The 22268-nt window shown below is 36.2% G+C and overlaps 1 protein-coding gene across 2 annotated transcripts in view; it reads right to left on the reverse strand.

The window, feature by feature from the left end:
* Positions 1-548: 548 nt before the first annotated feature.
* The window catches only part of LOC127856113 (25-hydroxyvitamin D-1 alpha hydroxylase, mitochondrial-like), a 23816-nt gene continuing 2096 nt past the window's right edge, over positions 549-22268 (reverse strand). For both annotated transcript variants that reach the window (XM_052392103.1, XM_052392105.1), the window contains exons 3-9: positions 12196-12386; positions 11226-11425; positions 10386-10586; positions 9383-9549; positions 7762-8007; positions 6608-6808; positions 549-3697 (exon numbers count right to left, since the gene is read on the reverse strand). In XM_052392103.1, coding sequence (XP_052248063.1) covers positions 3584-3697; positions 6608-6808; positions 7762-8007; positions 9383-9549; positions 10386-10586; positions 11226-11425; positions 12196-12386 — 1320 coding nt within the window. In that variant the 3' untranslated portion in view covers positions 549-3583. The remainder of the gene's footprint in view (positions 3698-6607; positions 6809-7761; positions 8008-9382; positions 9550-10385; positions 10587-11225; positions 11426-12195; positions 12387-22268) is intronic.

A 22268-nucleotide genomic window follows, 5' to 3' on the forward strand; every position in this document is an offset into this window, starting at 1 on the left:
TTTAACAAAAACGGATACTGCTGCCCCTGATTAGCCTGCGTGAACTGAAAATGCTAATCTTGAACGACACTTCACGCACAGGCCACGCACAGGCCACGCACAGGCCCCGTTTTCCCATTTTCCCAGTGCAAGGCTCATATTGTTTGCGTCTGCTAAACTTCATAGACAGATTTAACCATATTATCTAAGTAGTTCGAATATTTGACGTTAAAATAGTATACATCAAACAATCATCGCTCGTCGGGCTGCGAAGATTTGTCAATAGGTTACATGCCCCAGACCATTCCGGCAAGTATTAAGGAAGATATGCAATATTGTTTCATTTTTGGAATCTGTGACAATCATAATGTAAAACTCGTAGAATATGTCCGATTAAGTGTGAGGCGCGTAGATCGATTAAAAAGCAGTCGCTAGGTACTTCTAAGTTAGCAGTAATAAAAGTTAGTGTTATTGTTTTGCTGTTGTTGGTGATGCGTGTTGATAATGGTGGCGGTTAAATTAGTTATTGTTATTTTCGCGTATTTCTAAAAATACCAACCCTAAATACGGATATTTTATGTTTATTTAACGCAACAATAGAGTTACAATATATAAAAAGAATACAATCAACAAATATGTTAACTGAGTTTAAAGAGTTATGAAACAGTTATTTACAAACAATAAAAACACGAATAGAGCCGGGAGGATGGTGTCATCAACTTAATTTAACCCATTTATGCCTAGTGGACTCTCCCATCCTTCTAAATTGGATCATATTATGTCCAAAATTAGGGATGTCTAATATATTTATTTCTATATTTAGAATATTTCTTACAGAAATTCCTTTAAGCAAACATCGCAGACCCTGATGAGACGCCGCATCATGCGGCGTCTCATTTGGGCCCACGCTGTTTGCCAAGGCCTGTTTTCTAGACCCTAGGCATAAATGGGTTAACTGACAACAGACAACACAACACACAATTATACAAAACTATAACCATATCATAATCTTAATGAAGAAATATGTAACAAAGCAGATTACTACACTAGTTAACGAAATTATTGTTATTATCTCATACCAATGAAAGACGTTAAATATTTGCATTGTTGAAACATCTATCTATATAATGAAATGATGCCGAATAAGTGCATTGAGATAGTGACTGACTTATCACTTATCGTGCAATTAAAGAAACAAGTATACTTAAGTATTTAATTTATTGATGAACATATTTTGTAATTAAAACTGTAATATACATTTAAAGAAATAATGCATTTTGTGTTGAAAATACATTATGTTATATTAGGTTACATTTATGGGTGTTTACTAAAAGATATAACGTATACCTTTAAAACACACCTCGGTCGTTACACAATGAAAATGCAGACGATTTGATGTAAGGTTACATAGAAATAATACGCAGAAATTCATACGATCTGCACGTCGATTTAAATGCACTGGCAGAGTACACGTAATATATAGTTAAGCCTAGAGTTATACGATGTCTAATTGTATATAAGTGTACTAAATCGCCTGGCTGCAATCACAATTAGATTCGAGCATTAGTGTCACTTTCGTTGTATTGAACGACGTAAATATACACACTGGGTAACATGTTAACCCATTTATACATAGTGGACTCTCCCGTCCTTCTAAATTGGATCAATTTATTTTCAACATTAGGGATGTCAAGTATATTTGTTTCTATATTAAGAATATTTCTAACAGAAATTCCTTTAAGCAAACTGGGCAGACCCTGATGAGACGCCGCATCATTTCTAAACGCTAGGCATAAATGGGTAAATGATACTTCGATTATTTTAAGATGGATTTGAGGTGATTAATGTTGAAAAGACATTAATTAACCATACTGTACAGAACTAAATGTTCATTAGTCGTGACATAAGAAAACGACAATTGTCAGTCAATATAATCAAACTAACAGACTTTTAACACAAATGATCACACCGTTTTGCTTTACGAACAATACAAAAAAGATGATGCTACGAATAAAAAAAGGATGACACAAACGATGGTTGTATCACTGATGTTATGTTTCTTTTATATTAGGTTCAACTTACTATGAACAATACGGAACTATCCCTTAAGGTCCTATAACATGAGGCTCGCTTTGAGCAAGTGCAGCCCGCACAGGCTGATCGGAAACGATATGTCCTGCTTCTGTGAAAAGTTTCGTATTTAGACAGTCTCTTCTATACAAAAATAATGTTATCACGAAAAGTGAAGTCCCCGATTAGCCTGTACGGACTGATCCAGAGGTAGTTTTTCGGCTTCGTGCTTTGCATGTATGGCTTCACTTATCTGAACATAAACCCGTCTTAAACCCAACACCCTTTTTAGAGAAAAGTTAATGAAATGGATATATAAAAATAACTCGTTGTATACAATTACCAATAACTGTCAGTTAGTATAAAACTATTAGGCATTTTGTAGGCAGAAGCATCGAGCAGTCCATATGATGCTAGCATACTTGTCATTGTCGCTCAGGAAATATGAAAGTGTCAGGGAAATAAAACACAAAATAAAATACCCGTTATTGTCGAAACCGTCAAAAAATAACAAAGAATGATACATAATGATAAGAAAACATTAACAATATGATTATTTATGTACAGTATATACAATAAATAAAATAAAAGTGTCAAAAAACCACTTACAAAATATCGTTAAACGAATTCCATTATGGAACAGGTAAGTTAACACGTAGCTAGGAAATGAAATGATAACGTGCTTTTCATAAAACATGTCTCAGCATACATTTAAACGGTACACATATATCAAATGACTTTGAGATACGTGCTACGAATCCATAGATGTTGAGTATGTGTTTTTCACTAAATGAGTCGTGTTCTGAGAAAACTGTGCATAATGCATGTGCGTAAAGTGCCGTCCCAGATTAGCATATGCATTCCGCACAGGCTAATCAGGAACGACATCTTCCGCTGTAATTACATTTTTCGTTTAAATGAAGTCTCTTCTTAGCAAAAATCCAATTTAGGCGGAAAGTGTCGTCCCTGATAAGCCTATGCGGACTGCATCGGCTAATCTGGGACGTCACTTTACGAACATACATTATGCCCAGTTTTCTCAGAACTTGACTCAAATAATCTTGCTTTGCTCTTAAAAACTCTTTGTTGGCATAAGTGTACAGTTTTTAGTATATAAACATGTCCACTCTGCAAAGATAACCAAACAAATGATGATTAAGGCCATATAAGAATGCGGTACTCTATAATACACGCAGCTATGTTCTTCGAAAAGCGTGGTGTGCTAAAATATTGCATTTAAGTAGAAGTAAGTTTAAATGAATGCAAACTAACAGATAATGTATTATTCTAACCAAAATTGTTTGCAGGATTCATTGTAACCCATCGTGTATTTTTGGAACCAACTGCACCACAGTTCTGCTTCTAAGATTTCTCCTTCCTATTGCCGATTGTCGATAAAAAACTGTTCATCCGCATTTTCAAAATACGGCTATTCAAGTAACCTGGATAAGTGAAATCCAATAGCATACAATTGGATTTGCGTGTCATATTTGTTTGCCCTAATCGTCGTGTTTCGCTGGGAGATGTGCGCCACTCAGCGGTCGTAAAACTCGACCGGAAGGTCATTCCCCAGGGTAAGGACAGTGCGAACAAATGGCTTCACGGTGAGAGACCGTGGGGACGGGCGTAGCTCGTAGCGCATGATGATCTGAAATGGAGAAAACGTGCAAAAATAGAGAATGGTTACAGGAAAACATGGGCTACAGGCTATTTCTAAAAGAAACACAAATACAATAATAATAATACATTTAAAATGTAACATCTATAATAACTTGGGGTTATGAACCGGACACTACTAAATATGAACCATAAACAATTTGTAATGATAATAATAATAACGCCAAATTTATAAAGGGCAAACAAACTGTACTTGTTATATAATGACCCTTCAATTTACAATTGTCGTTGTCATCTACTATATCGGTTACCATGTGAAGAATATGTCGTGTTAAACGTTGAAATTTGATTTTTTATACGAATGGGTAATAATAAACGTTGAAATTAAGTATGTTTGTACCAATGGGTAATAAGCATTCCTGCACGCTCATATAGAAGGTAAGGGTGCGTGTAACATGAAACACTGTTTGCCAACATTATGATATACAAAGGTAAACATACGAAAACACGATACACGGGTAGTCGATGCGGGATCGTGATGTTAATTGATGACTTTACAACGTTATTAAAATTTTAGCTCCTTCGCATCGCGTTATCGTTTAGTATAATGTAGATCGATGACGAGGATCAACGAGTGTCTTTTACGGACCACCGTGAAAGAATGACTTAAATAATTAACCGCGTTTCAAAGGTAAATCATGATGAAAATTATAGAGCACAATAATAATAATTGTACCAAATAAATATAGAAATAATCTTGCACACATATATGAACGTATATAGCAAAAAAAGCTTTTCCACATAACCATTGTATTTTCAATATAAATATCTTAAAGATTATATATAAGTAAATATTAAACATAAAATATGTGTTTTACAATACACATTTGGCAATGAAAACGACAATTCAGCACATACTTATGGACATTTACAATACGTCTGTGACTATTTTGTAATACATTTATACAACCAAATCTCACAAAACATGGACTATAACTATCGTACATATTTTTAGCCCATGTTCATGGAATTAATACTTGAAAGGTCAATATCTATATTTTTCTAGGAAGAATCCGGGTTAGAAACATAACACAGTATTTCGGTTTGTAAGGTGAGACAATCCTTATCGAATAAAAGCTTACTTTCTTGAATCAGGTTTCTTGAGTGCGTTGTACTGGTTAACCCGTTTATAATTAGAAAACGTTCAACATCTCGCAAATATTTTACATTATAGTTTATTCAGATCGTAAAGATTGAATTCTTAACCCACGAGTTTCAAGAAAAAGAAATATTTCCGTGATTATTAATTTCTCATAATTTTTCGGTAAGTATTTTGTTATGTCGACCGTAATCGAAGATAAATCTCGAGTTGATATACGTACAGCGCCCACGGCTCGAAATACCTGGGACGCAAGTAAAAAAAAATACCCATAGGCATGTGAGGGTGACAGTGTTGTTTTCTTATCGGGAAGCACAGTGGGGCATGACATAAAAAGAGTGCACTGATATCCGCAAATATATCACCGACACATACACACAATTTCAGATGCGTTTTTTTATTTATTTATTTTTATTTCAACATATATATATATTCGATTTCTTGAAGTAGACGCTAACTTTCTCAAAGTGTTAAAATCGCTTCTAATACGCAATCGTCTTAGAACATGAATGTGCAGAAATAACGCGACGGTTTCTTAATTTGTTTGACAGCTTTACCGCTATTTCCGCTTTTATACAATCAAGACCGACATAGAGCTATAAAGCCAACACAGTCTTATAATTGTTTAACCTTGCACCTAACTTACATTATTTCAAGAGAGATTCCTATATCAAAACATTGTATATTGGGTATTTGACCGTAAAATATCAACTATTTCAAATAAATTACAGATCAGTCGCATTCTTTATCAATATTGCCTCACTTAGCAACCGCGAATCTTAACCCATTTATGCCTAGCGTCTAGATAAAAGGACTTGGCAAACAGTGCGGCGTCTCATCTGGGTCTGCGCTGTTTGCTTAATAGAATTTCTGTAAGAAATATTCTAAATATAGAAATACATATACTAGACATCCCTAATTTTGGAAATAAATCGATACAATTTAGAAGGAAAGGGAGAGTCCACAGGCATAAATGGGTTAAGTAGCTGCGGTTCAAATTGTCACACTGACGTTATGAAAATGAAGTTATAAACATGACTTACTTAACGGGTAAGCTTACGTCGATTATTGAATATAAGTGAGTTTAACGTGTCGCTTGTCGGTTCTCTTTATCAGGTAATTACATATTTTTTTTAAAGAGACGAACACATCTTTACATCAGCTTTTAAGCTTTACCGACACAACGTCGCCGCGTGTTTGTATGATTTGACTCGTGTTTTTATCGAAGTGTTTAATTTTTTAAGTCCTAAAATGTTACTCCGAAATACAACATTTTCTCTTAAATAGGACCAATATACCGTTGCAGATGCTGATGCAACAGCCAGTACATGTTTTATCACAAGAAACAGTTGACAAAACATTACATCATCACCCGTATCATCACCATCGGTTTCTTACAAATAAGAACATGCACGTATATAATCACTTGAATAAACTGATCAAAACAAGAATTAACCCATTTATGCCTAGCGTCTAGAAAAATAGGCCTTGGCAAACAGCGTAGACCCAGATGAGACGCCGCATGATGCGGCGTCTCATCAGGGTCTGCGCTGTTTGCTTAATGGAATTTCTGTAAGAAATATTCTAAATTTTGAAATAAATATACTTAACATCCCTAATTTTGGAAATAAATTGCTCCAATTTAGAAGGATGGGAGAGTCCACTAGGCATAAATGGGTTAAATAAATGTTTTGATTGCTATCAAGCAATAGACAAGTATACCATAATAACATTTAAGTTATTTAGATCCTGCATTGTGATATCGTTAGCACAGATACTTACATTGGCAATGCTGAGGTAAATCATTGTTTCTGCAATCCGTCTGCCTACGCAACTTCGGGCGCCAAACCCAAACGGAAGTGACGTAAACGGGCTGAATTCTTTAATCTCGTTCCGGAGCCATCGTTCCGGTATGAAGTCGTCTGGATGGTTGAACTCCTTCGGGTCGCGGCACATTGTAAATGTACTCAATAACACGATTGTCTGGAAACAGTCAATAGTGAAACGATAAGATGATGACGACGACGACGAAGAAGAAGGAGAAGAAGAAGAAGAAGAAGAAGAAGAAGAAGAAGAAGAAGAAGAAGAAGAAGACGAAGAAGAAGATTGTGATAATTATTATGATGATGATGATGATGATGATGATGATGATGATGATGATGATGATGATGATGATCTAGGTCTGTAAAGGATTAGTAGTTTAAGCTTTTAATTTGTATTTCATATTTGTATTTGTATGCAGATAAAATAATTTGTCCATGTTGCAATATTGTTTACAACACGCATCAATGACAGATGAGTTAAAGTCAGTCATTCTTATATTTCACATTATAAACGCAAAAGCCTACTAAACAGCAATAAATTTTCTATGCCGTCTGCATTACTGATACTTTTGGGTAGAAGGAATGCTACTGAATGCTATTTGTTCCCCTAATTCCACGTGTCGTTTACGACAGGAGCACGAAAACAGAAGGAATTCGAGGAATCTCCCTTATTGAACCTACTCCAAGGTTATTGAGTATACGAGAACTCTGGATATAAAAAGACTACTTCGCTATCTACCGGTATATCAAACCGTGAATCCTTATGCTCAGTTGTTTATACATAGATATATATATACTTCAGTGGCCCGTATATCTGGTACTCGTCAGTTTTCGACTGGCATTCATTGCAAAGATTTCATTTTGTGTGATATATTTATTTTCAAACTGTGGCTTTCGTGCACTCGAAATGTTGCAGATGTATTTTTTTTCTGAATAATATCTTTGTACATATTATCTTGGTCAGTGTTGGTTACAATAGACGCTGGTTTATATTTTCCTGACAGTTTAATGTGTTTAATTATTTGTAATTTCCTTCAATTTTAAACAAACCGTCGAAATATATATTTCTGGATAATGAAAAAAAGAGGAAAATAGTTGATGCTGTTGTTTTACCTTTTTAGGAATTAAATATCCACCGATCATGGTATCCTCTGTGAGTACACGGGCATTGGTTGGTATAGTGGGGTATAACCGCAGAACCTCTTTGGTAACAGCTTTAGTGTAGGGCATTTGTTTTAAATGGTCCATGGTAAAACCCGTTCCGTCCGTATCAAGGCCGCTAATTTCCGAATGCAATCGTGCTTGAACCTCGGGATGTTTCGATAACAGGTACATTGCCACCGACACTGTGTTGGATGTCTGGAAATAGAGCAAATCTACTGATAACTATGGAAAAAGAGCAAATCTTTTTTGAAATTGATGCATGGACGACGTATGCTTGTTATTTAAGTTTCTGGCAAAAACCGTAAACAAATGTAATATAGTTTTCTTGCGCAAAATTGTCGTTATTATTAACCCATTTATGCCTAGTGGACTCTCCCATCCTTCTAAAGTGGATCAATTTATTTCCATAATTAGGGATGTCTAGTATATTAATTTCTATATTTAGAATATTTCTTACAGAAATTCCTATAAGCAAACAGCGCAGACCCTGATGAGACGCCGCATCATGCGGCGTCTCATCTGGGTCTACGCTGTTTGTCAAGGACTTTTTTCTAGACGCTAGGCATAAATAGGTTAAAAGAATATTTGTGTAATTATTTAGTATCTAATGGAAAGGGGTATCGAGGATGTTGAGCACTGATTTGGCTGTAATGCCTTCTACAAAATGTTTTGTACGCTGCGAACCCCTTCCTACGTGCACAATTAAATTTGCCGAGCACATCTTTTTTACGCGTTGTTTAAATATTCCAGTTCATGCACTTTATATTATTTTTTGAAATTACTTTCCTTTTTTGACGTAACAGGGTGTTCGGCGCTGATGCAGTAAAACTGTTTTTAATAGTTATGATAATTTGAGGGTATAAGCGATTTAAATGTTTGTAAAGAGGATGCTAAACCATAAAATGTATGCAAATTTGTATACGGTCTATGCGTTAATGACACTTCTAATTGGACTAAAACCGGATAAACGCAATTCCTAAAATATATCGCGGATTGTTTAATTATATTTAAACCCAAAATGTCTTCAGTCGCAACCGCTGGGGCATTAACTGAGCGTCATATTGAAAGACCGTTTAATGGATAATGCGCTTAATTAGCTGGAGAAATTTGTAAATTATGTGTTCCATGAATATCAAATTTACAACCTACATCTTGTCTTCGTAGAACATTTGAATACAGTTCACAAAGTGCTCTCTAAAATGCACCTCGTGGGCATGCTACCTAAAGAAGATGCTATGTTTTCGTAAGCAAACAACATTAAATACATCTAAATGTAGCCGTGTGTTGATAATCCATCTCTCTGCTTCGAAGTTAATGTTATATAAAACCCTATTTTATAGACTCACACAAGTTTGAAACGAACTGAACTGTCAAGCTATTTACGTATCACTGTAAGATATTCTATTTTTAGTGTGCTCTTGTGCGAGAGTGTCAGGCGAGCAAATCGGAGGAAACGCCACCTGACCAAACATGCGCCTAACCCGAGACTCCCAGGCGGAAAGCGCGTGGATCAACCATTGCACTCTCCAGACAACCAAGATATAACGTTTTGAGACCTGCTTGTACTCACCGAGTCCGCTCCCGACATGAGGAGCTCGGTCATGTTAGTGTACACCTCCTCCATGTTGAGGTTTTCGCTGGCGAGCATGTTCTCGAACACCGTCGCCTCCGTGATGTCACCTCCGCGGCTAACGCGCTCCATGATATCGGCCTGCTTAGCATCCAGGATTTTCTTGGCTGCAATGTTTACACGTTTATTTTCATATGAAGACGAAAGCCCAAAACAAATTGAAAATAAAATTCTCTTTAATAATGCGGAACAATGGGAATACGCGGAACATGTCAACAAAGAGCTCGGCCACATGGATCTAAACTTTACACGATGCATCGGTTTTGAAAATTCCAACCTAGTATGGAAATTACCGTTTATACGTATTTCGCCACAATGAACTTGTGGAGTACAGTATAAGTAAGATAATATGGAAGAGTGTATTCATTTATATCAATCAGATGGTAAAATGAGTGAATGCAATTTGGGAAATGAACTGTATGGGACCTGGATATAGCGATCTGTTTGTTGTACAGATAGAGCATATGATACAATCATAATAAAACACCTATCCAAGTTCAAATCATCTATAACAGGGAAACTGCAACATTAAAAACCTTTACTTTGATATTAAAGTCACATAAAAGAAAGCAAAATTGTTTTTCCAGCTGCAGACCTAAGCAAAGAACCAAACACGACCATTTATCATCCACCACGATAAGATCATATTATAAGCAAAACGAAAAACATCGAAGGGCGACCCAGAAACAAGACAACAGCGAAGTCCATGCAAGTCCATCACGTGCAAGTCGGTCATGATTTTTTTTCTACGGCTATTCGCCTAATACGTCCGTTTAAAGTAAAGCAGCCGCCAGTTACTGACATCAACATGTGCACTTAGTACCGGTCAACCAGCTAACACAAAAACTGACTGCCATGGTGTGAATGTAATACAGTTAAAGAGGCGAATATAAAAAAAAACAAATAATAGCAAAAAAATCATACATTTGAAACCAGAACTTACTGATTTCAATAACTGTGTCCCATGACTGAACGTGTGTGCGCCAGATTTTGGTTCCCAGAAACTTGTGCACGTTGCTGAACGCCATCAGCTGATGGCTCGTGTACATCAGCTGCTCCACGCTGCGCACGAAACGCGTCATCTCTTCCGGCATGTCCACTTGCAGGCAACCAAATCGCTCCCCCACCAGTACCTTACCAATACCTGCCGGTAACCAGAGAGAAAGTACCGCTTTTGAATGACGTCATATATTAATAATCGTTTGCTAAAATCAGGATCAGTTGCGAACACGAAATGTAAAAGTGGATTCAATGACGAAATAAATTCACCAGTCAATTGATTTACCTATAATGGCCATATACAAGAAACATCAAATTTTGAAGTCAGGTTAAGTGAGTCAAACATACATTTTAGGCCGTGCTCTGTGAAAAGGGGGTTTAATGCATATGCGTAAAGTGTACAGGGTAATCAGGGACGACACTTTCCGCTTTTCTGATATTTTCTGTATAATGAAAGTATTTTTTAGCAAAAATCCAGTTTAGGCGGAAAGTGTCGTCCCTGAATAGCCTGTGCAGACTGTACAGGCTAATCTGGAACGAAACTTTACGCACAATGCATTAAACCCCCTTTTCACAGAGAGCGGATCAATATCGAGTGGACTTTTGGGTATTTATCTGGTGGTTATATATAATAATCAAGTCAATAAAATTCAAATAAGTAAATAAACAACCTTAGAACAGCAGTATGGCTTCGCGTCGCTTATACAAGATCGCTTATAGGACTATATATCGCTTGTACACGTACGTTTACTTCAATAATGATTAAACATACGCATATTCTTACATTCAATCGCCCAGGAGTACATGATATTAAGCATGTTTGGCACGAAGTTGTCCGCCCGATCTTGATCTCGTATAGCGCTCAATTTCTCGGTCAGCTCGCCGGATATCCGGTTGATGTCATCGACGTACTGACTCGCCTGCCGCGGTCTCAGAAGACAGTTGTTCAGTAGGGTCCGAATCTTTCGCCATTCCTCGCCCGATCTGAATGCAATAAAATTTAATTTTGACGTTAACATGTTCCAAAAGGTGAAACTTCAATGTACACGCTGTTATCACACTAACAAAGTTAATTGTAAAAACATTATTTACATAAGTTTGTAGCGCTTCCGAATATTGTTAATTACAAAAGAAAAGTAATGATGTCCGCCTTGCGACCGGGATGTCACTCGAACGTCATTATGGGGGCGTTCTTTTAGCTCCTCTATGACACCAATTACCTGTTGTTCCTCAGAAACACAAGATAGGTTTATAAATAGCTTTAAACACAATGTATGAGCCGCGTTCTGGAAAAAAATACCCAGGCTAATCTGGGACAACCCTTTCGGTTGTATGTTGTTTTTTTTATAAGGAATCATATATTAATCCAGTTTATGCAGAACGTGCCTTCCATGATAAGCCTGTGCACACTGCACAGGCTAATCTGAGACGACACTTTGCTCACATGTATTAATTCCCGTTTTTTTTCAGAGCGAGGCTCTTTTAATAGAACTGGGCTTAATTCATGTTCGTAAAGTGTCGTCCCAGATTAACCTGTGCAGTCCGCACAGGCTAATCAGTGACGACACTTTCCACCTATACTTGATTTTCGGTAAGGAGAGACTTCCTTGAAACTAAAAATACCATTTAAGCGGAAAGTGTCGTCCCTGATTAGCCTGTGCGGACTGCACAGGCTAATCTGGGACGACACTTTAAGCACATGAATTAAGCCCAGTTTTCTCAGAACAAGACACAAATATCCTAGCAGCACCTACGCGGACACGATGCCCGTGCTCCGTTTCCTCATCTCCTTGTAGGCGACCCAAGCATCGTAGGGCGGGCGGTGCGGATACTTGCCCTCCGCACGAAAGATCTCCTCCACGAACCGAGGATCCGATATTGACACATTGGTGATCGGGCCCATCGGCTCCTTGAAGATATGGCCGTATTTGACGTGCATCCGCCGCTGAAATGTAGCACAAGAACATATACGTAATTGTTGAAAAGAAACGTCTTTTATTCGTCTCCTATTTCAATTTATGATTTATTTGGACAATTGCCGGTAGTGTTTACATGCCATTGGTTTATGGGAGCACTTTGCATTGTAAGATAAATTTCCTAAAATAAGTAAATACTGTGAAAACCTTTCTTAGACAGTCTTCATAAGTATGTATGTTGCACAGTCTTAACTTATTTTTGTATTTCATTTCCTCACAAGATAAGTATTGATGCAAAGCATCAGAGGGCGTCGGGAATTTCAGTATAAAAGGAACTCAATGAAGTTACATGGAACGATTTTTTTTCTACCGTAAATATTAATATATTGGCCGATTATTTTAAACAAAATAGAAAAAGATACTGGTATAACCATTATCTATGATTTTGTGTTATAACCCCCCAAATAAACATTATTTATGATGTTGTGTTATAACCCCCAAATAACCATTATCTATGATTTTGTGTTGTAATTCCCAAATATTTCATAGTTCATTTTATTTACATTGGTTTCCTTTTTAACTGGTATCCGTGTGCAGTTTTCATTAATGGAACAGAACTGTGTAGGTTTTAAAAAATCTGCTTCATCTTGTAAGCGTAGCTTCATATTTTTCTCAACTTCAAGGGGAGATGATTCTGAATGTATTCTTACGTTGCTCATTTACGATAGGGGTTGAGTACTCATTGATATGAAAACACTGTAAAAATTTGAAAAAAAATGAATGAAAACTGTAAATTGTATAAAGAAGCTGCATTTCACAATACTTTGAAATTCAGTAAAAGATCATAATAGATTTATTGCTCCGATATTCATCATTTTAATAGGGTTCGAGTAATACTGATATAAAAACACTTAACAAGTTTGGAAAGATTCAGACGAAAGTTGTGAAATCTTTTAAACAAGTGGAAATTGTTTATTTTGTCAAATTTAATAGAAAAAAATCTGGACTTATTGTCCCGATGTTTCTCGTTTTAAATGAGGTAAAAATGCTCATTGTTATGAAGACACTGTAAGTTTTGAAAGAATCTGATGAAAAATGGTGACATAATCACCTAACCAAGCAGTTTTTCACTTTTATATTTAAATTCAAAGAGACATAATTCTGGACTTATGGTCCGATATTGCTCATATAAAGTTTGGGTTGGGTCCTCATTGATAAAAAAACACCTGTGAAAGTTTGGGAAGTATCGGATGAAAATTTTGAACAATGATTTCAATATTTCTCAAATTCTAAGGAAGATAACTATGGACGCAATGGTCGGATTATGCTAAAGGGCCCATACCACCTGGATAGTAATACGTGTCACGCTTCGCGCTCTATATGTGGTTCTTAAAAAAAACTCCGAGCAGTGCTTGACTCTAGGGAAACGGGTTGCTGGGACACAGCTCCTCCTTGATAAGTGGCTGCTTCCGTTATCGCAACTCATTGTTACAATCAATAATACGTGTCGCGCTTCGCGCTCTATATGTGGTAGGGATAGGCCTATGATAGACAACCATAAAAAAATACATGGATAATAGATGTGTTGTTTGCATTTATTTGTCAATATAAAACACGTGAATTTTTTTATAAGATATTTAAGTGATGTAAGAACTTTTAATTAACGTCACCACGTTGCATCCATTAATTTCAATAAAAATGTCCAATTGTAATAAAATGGATTTTAAAATGTCTACATAAAATAAAGCTTTTTATATTTATAAACCTGACTGAAAAAATTGTCAGCCGCCGAACTGTTCCGTTCGTGCCGGAATCCGGGATTGAACCGGGGGCCTTAAGATGACTGTTGCGTAAACAACTTCAGTCTAACGCTCTTCCAACTGAGCTTTTCCGGCTGACATTCACTTATTTACTGCTATTTGGTGAAGTTGTGTATAGCGATCGTTATTATATGTCTATTAATAAACTATTACACTGAACGTTTTCGTACCACTACGCCTTCCAATAAACTTGCTTGCGCGATGGGTCGTCAAATATCGTACTACATTGATTCTCCACTAAATAAGCAAATTAGAAAAACCACAAAATAGATATATTTTGATTATGTTTTATTTTTATTCAAAACATCATTTGTTTTCATACAAAACCAGAAAGTTTCGCGTATTTGCCCAGTCCCTGTGATCTTTCCCCTGTGATCAGTTGTGGATCAGTTATTAATTAAAACAATTAGCTTTGCATTATTGGAAATAAATGTTGTAATAAATGTAATAGGCACAAATGCAGTACTTATTTACACTAATTTACACAAAAAATCACCACTATGCAAGATATTCTTAAAACAAAATATATAAATATATATATATATATATATATATATATATATATATATATTGATCCGTAAAATAACTTCTCCTGCCATAAGCGAAAAAAATGCATTACATACTAGTCGCCGCCCTCCAGGGCGACGCCAATAATCAGGAAATATGCTTTATTCAATCCTATCATTACATCTAGGTGATATCCATTTTTGTACTCAATATATTAAATATAGTAACTTTTAATTCAGCGTACATAAGGACAATACTAAGTCCTAATACGGAGATCTTAGCCGCTTGCGTACTGTTACAATCGAGTTTTTGAGTACCAAATAACTAAAATCAATCGTTTGATTCAAAAAGACTGAACAACTGCACAGCAAATTTGTCTAGGGAAGAATTCATAACGGGTTTATTTAATAAACATGACTTGTGTGTTTGACGGGCTACTATTTACGTTCCACAAACTTCATTTTTTGGAGACACATTATGTTTGTGGATATATTATCACCGTAGTGCATTTGTCAAAACATTCGGTGATATGTTGGCGTTAATTATGTCAAACAGTATGGTCATAAAGCGCACACAGATGTCAAACATACAACTGCTTGCGATAAATTGTAAAGCAAAACGATGAAAATGTAATAAATTTGAGAGTATCTGTATTGATATCAGTTTAAGATGAACGTTAGAACACTTATATTGCTTTAGCAGCGGTGAACGATGTGTGTATATCGTGAACTAATAAATTATGTACCCGATATGGCAGCCACATAACGAATCAAGTTTTCGTTTAAAAATAAAGGCAAGCCGGTTTCGCTATTAGTTTGTAGATTGAGCTATTTTTTAATGAAAAACAGTATGTTGAGCACATTTAATTGTCGTTAACTAAAATCTGTATACATAAATCAGTTTTTATTCAATACACCCACTTTAATCGATGCATATAAATAACTCGTGGTATATAGGTAAAAGACAGTTAATGCTTAAAGCCTATATAACGCTCAAAATCATTGAAAATTTCGAAAAGTATTTCGTAAAATAAAGTTAACACCTAAACAATTAGTGCTCTTTGTAGCAATAGTCACAATTTAAACGCTAGATGTGGTATGATTACATAGATTTGTGTAGATACAAAATGCTCGTTTTTATTTATTTGTGACACAATTCCATTTTAATTTCCCGCGAATATATCTATTCATACGACACACGAACACTAAAATGGTACCATGTTAATGCAAAACAATAATAAAAACGAGCATTTTGTATCTACAAACATCTATTTTACCAGACCACATAATATGGCGTTGAAATTTCGGCAATTGCCATAAGGAACAGTGATTGATTAACTTTATTTTACGAATTATTGTACGAATTGTTCGTTGATTTTGATTAGTAATGGGGCTTTAACACGGATCGTGTATGGAAACCATACACTAGTTTCCTGAGGCTGCAATACACTTGTCGTGCGGAACTAGTGCTTTGCACTTTTAGAATACTCCGTCCTGCAGTCGATCACATAACTATGTACGTGTGATTCGAACAGCGTACGTCATATCCAAAAAAGCGTGATTTGTGTATGCGCATTTAAAGAAACACTTAATGGATTTGTGTATTTGACAGTTGTTGTATGTATATTGGTCTATTTAAGAGGTATGGGGAACAAAAAACAAGAAGTAGATAAAACTACTGCTGAATCTTTTATAAGCACAACAGCTGTCGAAAAACAAATGCCGGTAAGCGCACCTTACAACAGTCCGGATCCAGGTGGCAACAATATCGGTAACCTCAATGAAGCCAAAAATAAAACTCGAGAAAAACTAAGAACGCACAATAATTCGAAATACGAATTCTTCGGCTGCGTAAATAATTACATAACAAATATTGAGAGCAACAGATGTAACTAGATCTCTGGTAAACCTAACGAGCGTAAACTTGCAACCATTATCCAGAACACACACATGTTTTAAGTACCGAACTACCTGTAGATAACTCTCATAACATTGACCTTGAAAGAACTCAGGTTTATTTCTGTTAGGTAACACACTTTGTACTCTGCCTAGAGGTGAACCGTTCATATATTTTCAGCCGTGATTGTATGTTCGCATTAAATCCTACGGATTAAGGTTTTATAAAACCTGTATCCATTTCAGCTATGATGTTCTACATACCGATTAAAATTGCCATGTCATTGCCGATAAGTGTAAACAAACTCGGCGGAATTACTATCATACTACATTTTCTGCACTCGGTTGGAACACGCCGCTTGAATAAGACAATTATGAAACCAGAGCTCTACCCTGACACATAAAGAGCCTATATGGCGCTTATTTATACCGAGTACATGTGAATGCAATGCGAACGTTCGGTACCGATTACATTTTTTTAATTTTCCCAGGTATAGACATTGTCCAATTGGCACGCGGCCCGAGTCGTTCAACTTGTTCATTCACAAACTCAAATCATGCATATATCTTGCAGCAAACGGCCTTTTATAATTATGATCCCAGTTAACTTCTTCGCGTGGGTCTATTGTCAGCAAAATTTGAATGGTTTTGGAATACTATATAACAGCTATGAAATTGCCGTATTGTGTTTTGATTTACAACAATATCGTATTTAATATGACCGACGGATATCCATTCACCCGAAGTAATGTAAGTCTGATCGTTTCTAAAAGTGAATGTCGAACACACGATATTGTCACACTTCCGCTCATTAAAAATCTAAAATTGAAAAAAAAAGTTGTAAACGTACCAATATATCTATTGAGTTTTTGCCAACGTTTTATTTAGCGCAAAATGGTTCTTTTATTACTTAACAGCTGTCAATTTATATGAATTTAAAATGTACAGTAACATTTTGGGGTCGCGAGCACTAAGATCACGGTTAAAATCCTTTGGCGCAATCTCAATATATATATACATGTTCTTTATATATGGTGTGAAAGATAAGTTCAAACACTCGACAGCATACCTGAGACGCCTTTTTACACGTCCCTTTACTTGTTTAGAGTATATCGTTGGGCATGCGTACCTAACGAGAGTATTTTATAAGTTTGACAAAACAATCGCCCATGTTTTACACCTATCCGAGTCATAAAATCCACATTAGACAATTGGGACGCTTTAAATTAACCGCAAGAAAACATAGCAGTAAAGCACGGCGAATTAGGTACATTATTCACGCTCAGTAAACTTACCATCGCTTTTTATTATTATCGCTAAAAGAACGTGTCCACGGATTTGTACATTCAAACGCTTAAGTGCAACCCCTTCCGCTGACTCGTCCACGCGTTATTCTTGGCATAATTACGTTGCTATTGTCATGTTTTGTTGTGAACCTGGTGCTGGTGGTAGTAGTTTGGATTGCGGTTGTGATGGTGTCGGTGGTATTACGACGTTATTCTGTATTGTCTTTAACCCATTTAAGCCTAGTGGACTCTCCCATCCTTCTAAATTGGATCAATATATTTCCAAAATTAGGGATGTCTAGTATATTTATTTCTATATTTAGTATATTTCTGACAGAAATTCCTTTAAGCAAACAGCGAAGACCCTGATGAGACGCCGAATCATGCGGCGTCTCATCTGGGTCTACGCTGTTTGCCAATGCCTTTTATCTAGACGCTAGGCATAAATATGTTAATGTGAGATCCAATGCGTGAGATGCATTTTCTTTCTCTGTTGTTTGCAATAAATAGTAATTTCACACAGGCAATGTTCGCGGTTCGGTATTTTTGTAAACCGCGTATTGTAGAGAAGATTTCGCATTTTTCCACGCATCAGATGATTCGTAACCAGTGCATGAACCACACAGTGCTAGTTTAAAGCGGGTCATGAATAGTTAACCATCTTACTGTCCCAATAAGTTGCTCTCCTTTTGAACAATACATTGACACTTTAATTCTTCGACCATATACTATTACGACATTGTTATCTAAGAGTTTGCAAAAAGGTTGACCCGGCCGGGGTGAAATTGTTTTGATTATAACCAGCTGGTACCGTATAATCACCGGAGATAATAGGATTAGAGATATTAAGAGATCTGAAAATTATTTTGCACCGAATGCCCGAATAAGTATAATCCGCTTCGCATCAATTTCGCAACATGTTCGTCAATATTACTTGCAAAGTTGTTTTCTTTATTTGTAAAGCTGGTTTTGATACTTCACACGCGCTTTTCGCTTAACCCATTTATGCCTTGCGTCTAGAAAAAAGGCGTTGGCAAACAGCGTAGACTCAAATGAGACGCCGCATGATGCGGCGTCTCATCAGGGTATTCGCTGTTTGCCTACAGGAATTTCTGTAAGAAACATTCTAAATATAGAAATAAATAGACTAGGCATCCCTAATTTTGGAAATAAATTGATCCAATTAAGAAGGATGGGAGAGTCCACTAGGCATAAATGGATTAAGTATATAAGTTGATTAGTAAACGGATAATACTTCTTATTTCGCGACTTATATTGAGCCTGCTAATAATACCGTACGCAACCGCCCAAAAAAGCGCATAAAAAACATCAAAACAATCTTGTGTTATCTCTTGTCCATAAAAGAGATCAAAGGAACTATAAAAAACTACTAGAAGGAAGCCGCAATTGTATTTATAAAATTTTGAATTAGAACGACAAAGAAATTTAAAACTTGTTCATGTGTGTGTGTCGTTGTTGTTATGTTATTAAATATATATACATATTATTTTTTGGGGGAGGGGGGTCAAGTAATAAAAAGGAGTTAATTTAACGTTAAATGGAGCTTAGTGCACAAGCAGGTGTATACCGCAATACGACGATGAATCCGAATGAGGGAACTATTGATGCCCTTGTTACTTTTAACGGGTAAACATCGTCCGGAAGCGAAAACATAGTACCTACACTGTTTCAAGTAAATTTAGTCCAAGCAATGCGAGATTTATTACGGTGTGAGAAATATTAACTAGTTATAGTGTTGAGTGAACGTCTTATTTATTTATTTCGAATCAGACATGTTATTCCCATAGAGTGACTTTGTTAACAATCAGACGAGCATCGCCATACACACGTGCTCAGTTGTAAAACACCGTGTCAATCGGACACGTACGTCTGACGCTAACGTAATTAGCGCACTATAAGGCCATTGCACTACCGCGTAAATAAATAGGTCAGTGGGTAAATATACGGTCATATCCATTAATTTGGCATGAATAGGACATAGATCGCTCGCTAGTTGTGTGCACTCAGTAACCCATAAGGAGAATTCCAAAAATGTTATCGGAAAACAAATAAAGTTCGACGTAAAAGTAAATATATGCGCCACCAGCTGTCACTCTCCGCTCATTTAAGCCGCGATATGCGTTTTGAAGGACAGATGTTGATGCGTAAAGCAGGAACTTTTACGTTCTCGAGTACTTAACAATTTTCGGTCAAACTTAAATACGTGTATTAGGGCAATCGCTCTGTTGAACAGTTGTTTACAACTAGTCGAAATGAGAGCAATAATTCATTGTACAATAAAAATTGTGTACCTTATAGTATTTGTCACATCTTGAAATCACAAAAAGCCGACACAAATACTTTAAATGAAATCCGTATCTTCCCCATAAACCGTAGACGAGAAAGTATCAACAGCTATACATGACTCGTAATCAGTTTAATACAGTTAAAATAGAGTAAATGTAAAATCATTGTAATAACGTATAAGATTCACAGTCAAAAAGCCAGCCAGCGAAGTAAATCTTTCTTTTAAACAGAGACATTTAACTCTTTCAGTACTGGAACCGAATTTTGAAGGCATTTGCAAACAGTTTGGATCCAGATGAGACGCCACAAAACGTGGCGTCTCATCAGGATCCAAACTGTTTGCTATTCTGATAGTATTCTTTGGAAAAAAAATTCGAAGAAAATGCTAATTTTAGAAATTCAGCAGACGACATTTTAGCAGACGACAAATTTCCCAGCATGCAAAGGGTTAATGAAAATTTCCAGCGGCTATTTTTATCACAAGCTTATCAGGAACGAACCATGCGAATACCGACACGCTATCTTGCAACATAACACGGACGGGTAAAAAGCGAACACTGGTATCAATGTCAGGTGGTTTGACTTTCAAGGATGCTGGTAAAATACCTTTTCGTGAGATAAGCGTATCTTAAATTATCTCATCCACTGACTTACCTTCTCTGATAAGTGATTGAAAAAAAATCGGAGCCTATATATATTTTTCGAAGATCGGATCAGAAGCTGTCAGCAATCAAGCTGCCAAAATATGTTATCAGCAAGCATGTGCACGTGCAAACTAACGCTCATCAAATAACTGAAATCTCGAATAACTGAAATCTCGCGGTAACTCTACTACTGTTCATGGCTAACAATATGAGCCTCGTTCTAACAACACTAGGCTTACTTCATGTGCATTAAGTGTCAGCACAGGCTAATCTGGGACGACACTTTCCATTTCAATCCAATTAATTGTTTTAAGCAAGTCTCGTGTAAACGAAAAATCAACGTTAGGCCGATAATTTGAGCACATGAATTAAGCCCAGTTTTCCCGGTGGAAGCCCATATTAATCGTTCTGATTGTTTTGTCAATAATAAAAACAATACATGGAGATGAGGCTGTGGTTGGTGTTATTTAACTAAAATCGACGAAAGAGGTTAAGTTCACATTCGCTCGATACATTTACACAGATTGCAGCAAAAATACTTCATGTGTGCACATTATTCATTAAATAAGAGTACGCACAATTTAATTAAAACGTGCAATTTTTTTTTTAAAGCACAATTAAGTATTTTAACCATTCTGTAATACGTGTAGCAATTACTTTATTATTAGGAACGTTGGAAACCGTATTAATGGGACACGAATTAGCGTAAAATTTTGTAAATTGCAGTACACAATTAAAGACGAAGCTTTAAATTGAAGATAATGTTAAATTCAGAAAGCTATGTTTGCGGTTTGATGTCTTCCATTACACTTTCATAATGCAAATTTGCCAAAGCTTTAACCACTTGAGTCTAGTAGCACAGGTCTCGCGGAGCGTGAATTGAATTGCTAATAAAGCGGCAATAAAGCGTCGATATTTCGCTCTGAATGGAGGATATTTGGTGTCTTGTCAGGTGCAAATGAGTGTAAAATGTATTTTTTAAAAACGGTTTATGTTCATGCGTATACGTTCGTTATAATCAAGCAAAGACAGCGGAAATACTGGGAAGGGTCGTTATCTAATGTTGTTAATACTTGTGACCCAACCCTGTTGCGTTTTTCATATATGCACTATGCACCTTATGAATATTTGTATGAATGAATGCACGAAAGAAAATGCAATAAAATACTACTTAAGTTAGGAAAGACAGCGCTGTGGAATGTGTTTTGTTAAGAAAACGTAATGTTGTTCAATGGTCATGTTTCTGCTTCTAACCAACCTGTTGTTGTTTATTTTGCTACACTCTACTTGCGTGCTTTAATGTTGCTAGTGTGTTCATACTTAAAGAAATATTGCGAAAACTACCTAAGAATCTCATTTTAAACTAATTGACGCAAATTGCGATACATGTATTTTAAAATTTAAATTATTTACATGTAACTGTAGCTATTTGACAGATTATTATAGTCTTCG

This window comes from Dreissena polymorpha, chromosome 13 (genome assembly GCF_020536995.1).
Source record: "Dreissena polymorpha isolate Duluth1 chromosome 13, UMN_Dpol_1.0, whole genome shotgun sequence".
NCBI lineage: Eukaryota > Metazoa > Mollusca > Bivalvia > Myida > Dreissenidae > Dreissena > Dreissena polymorpha.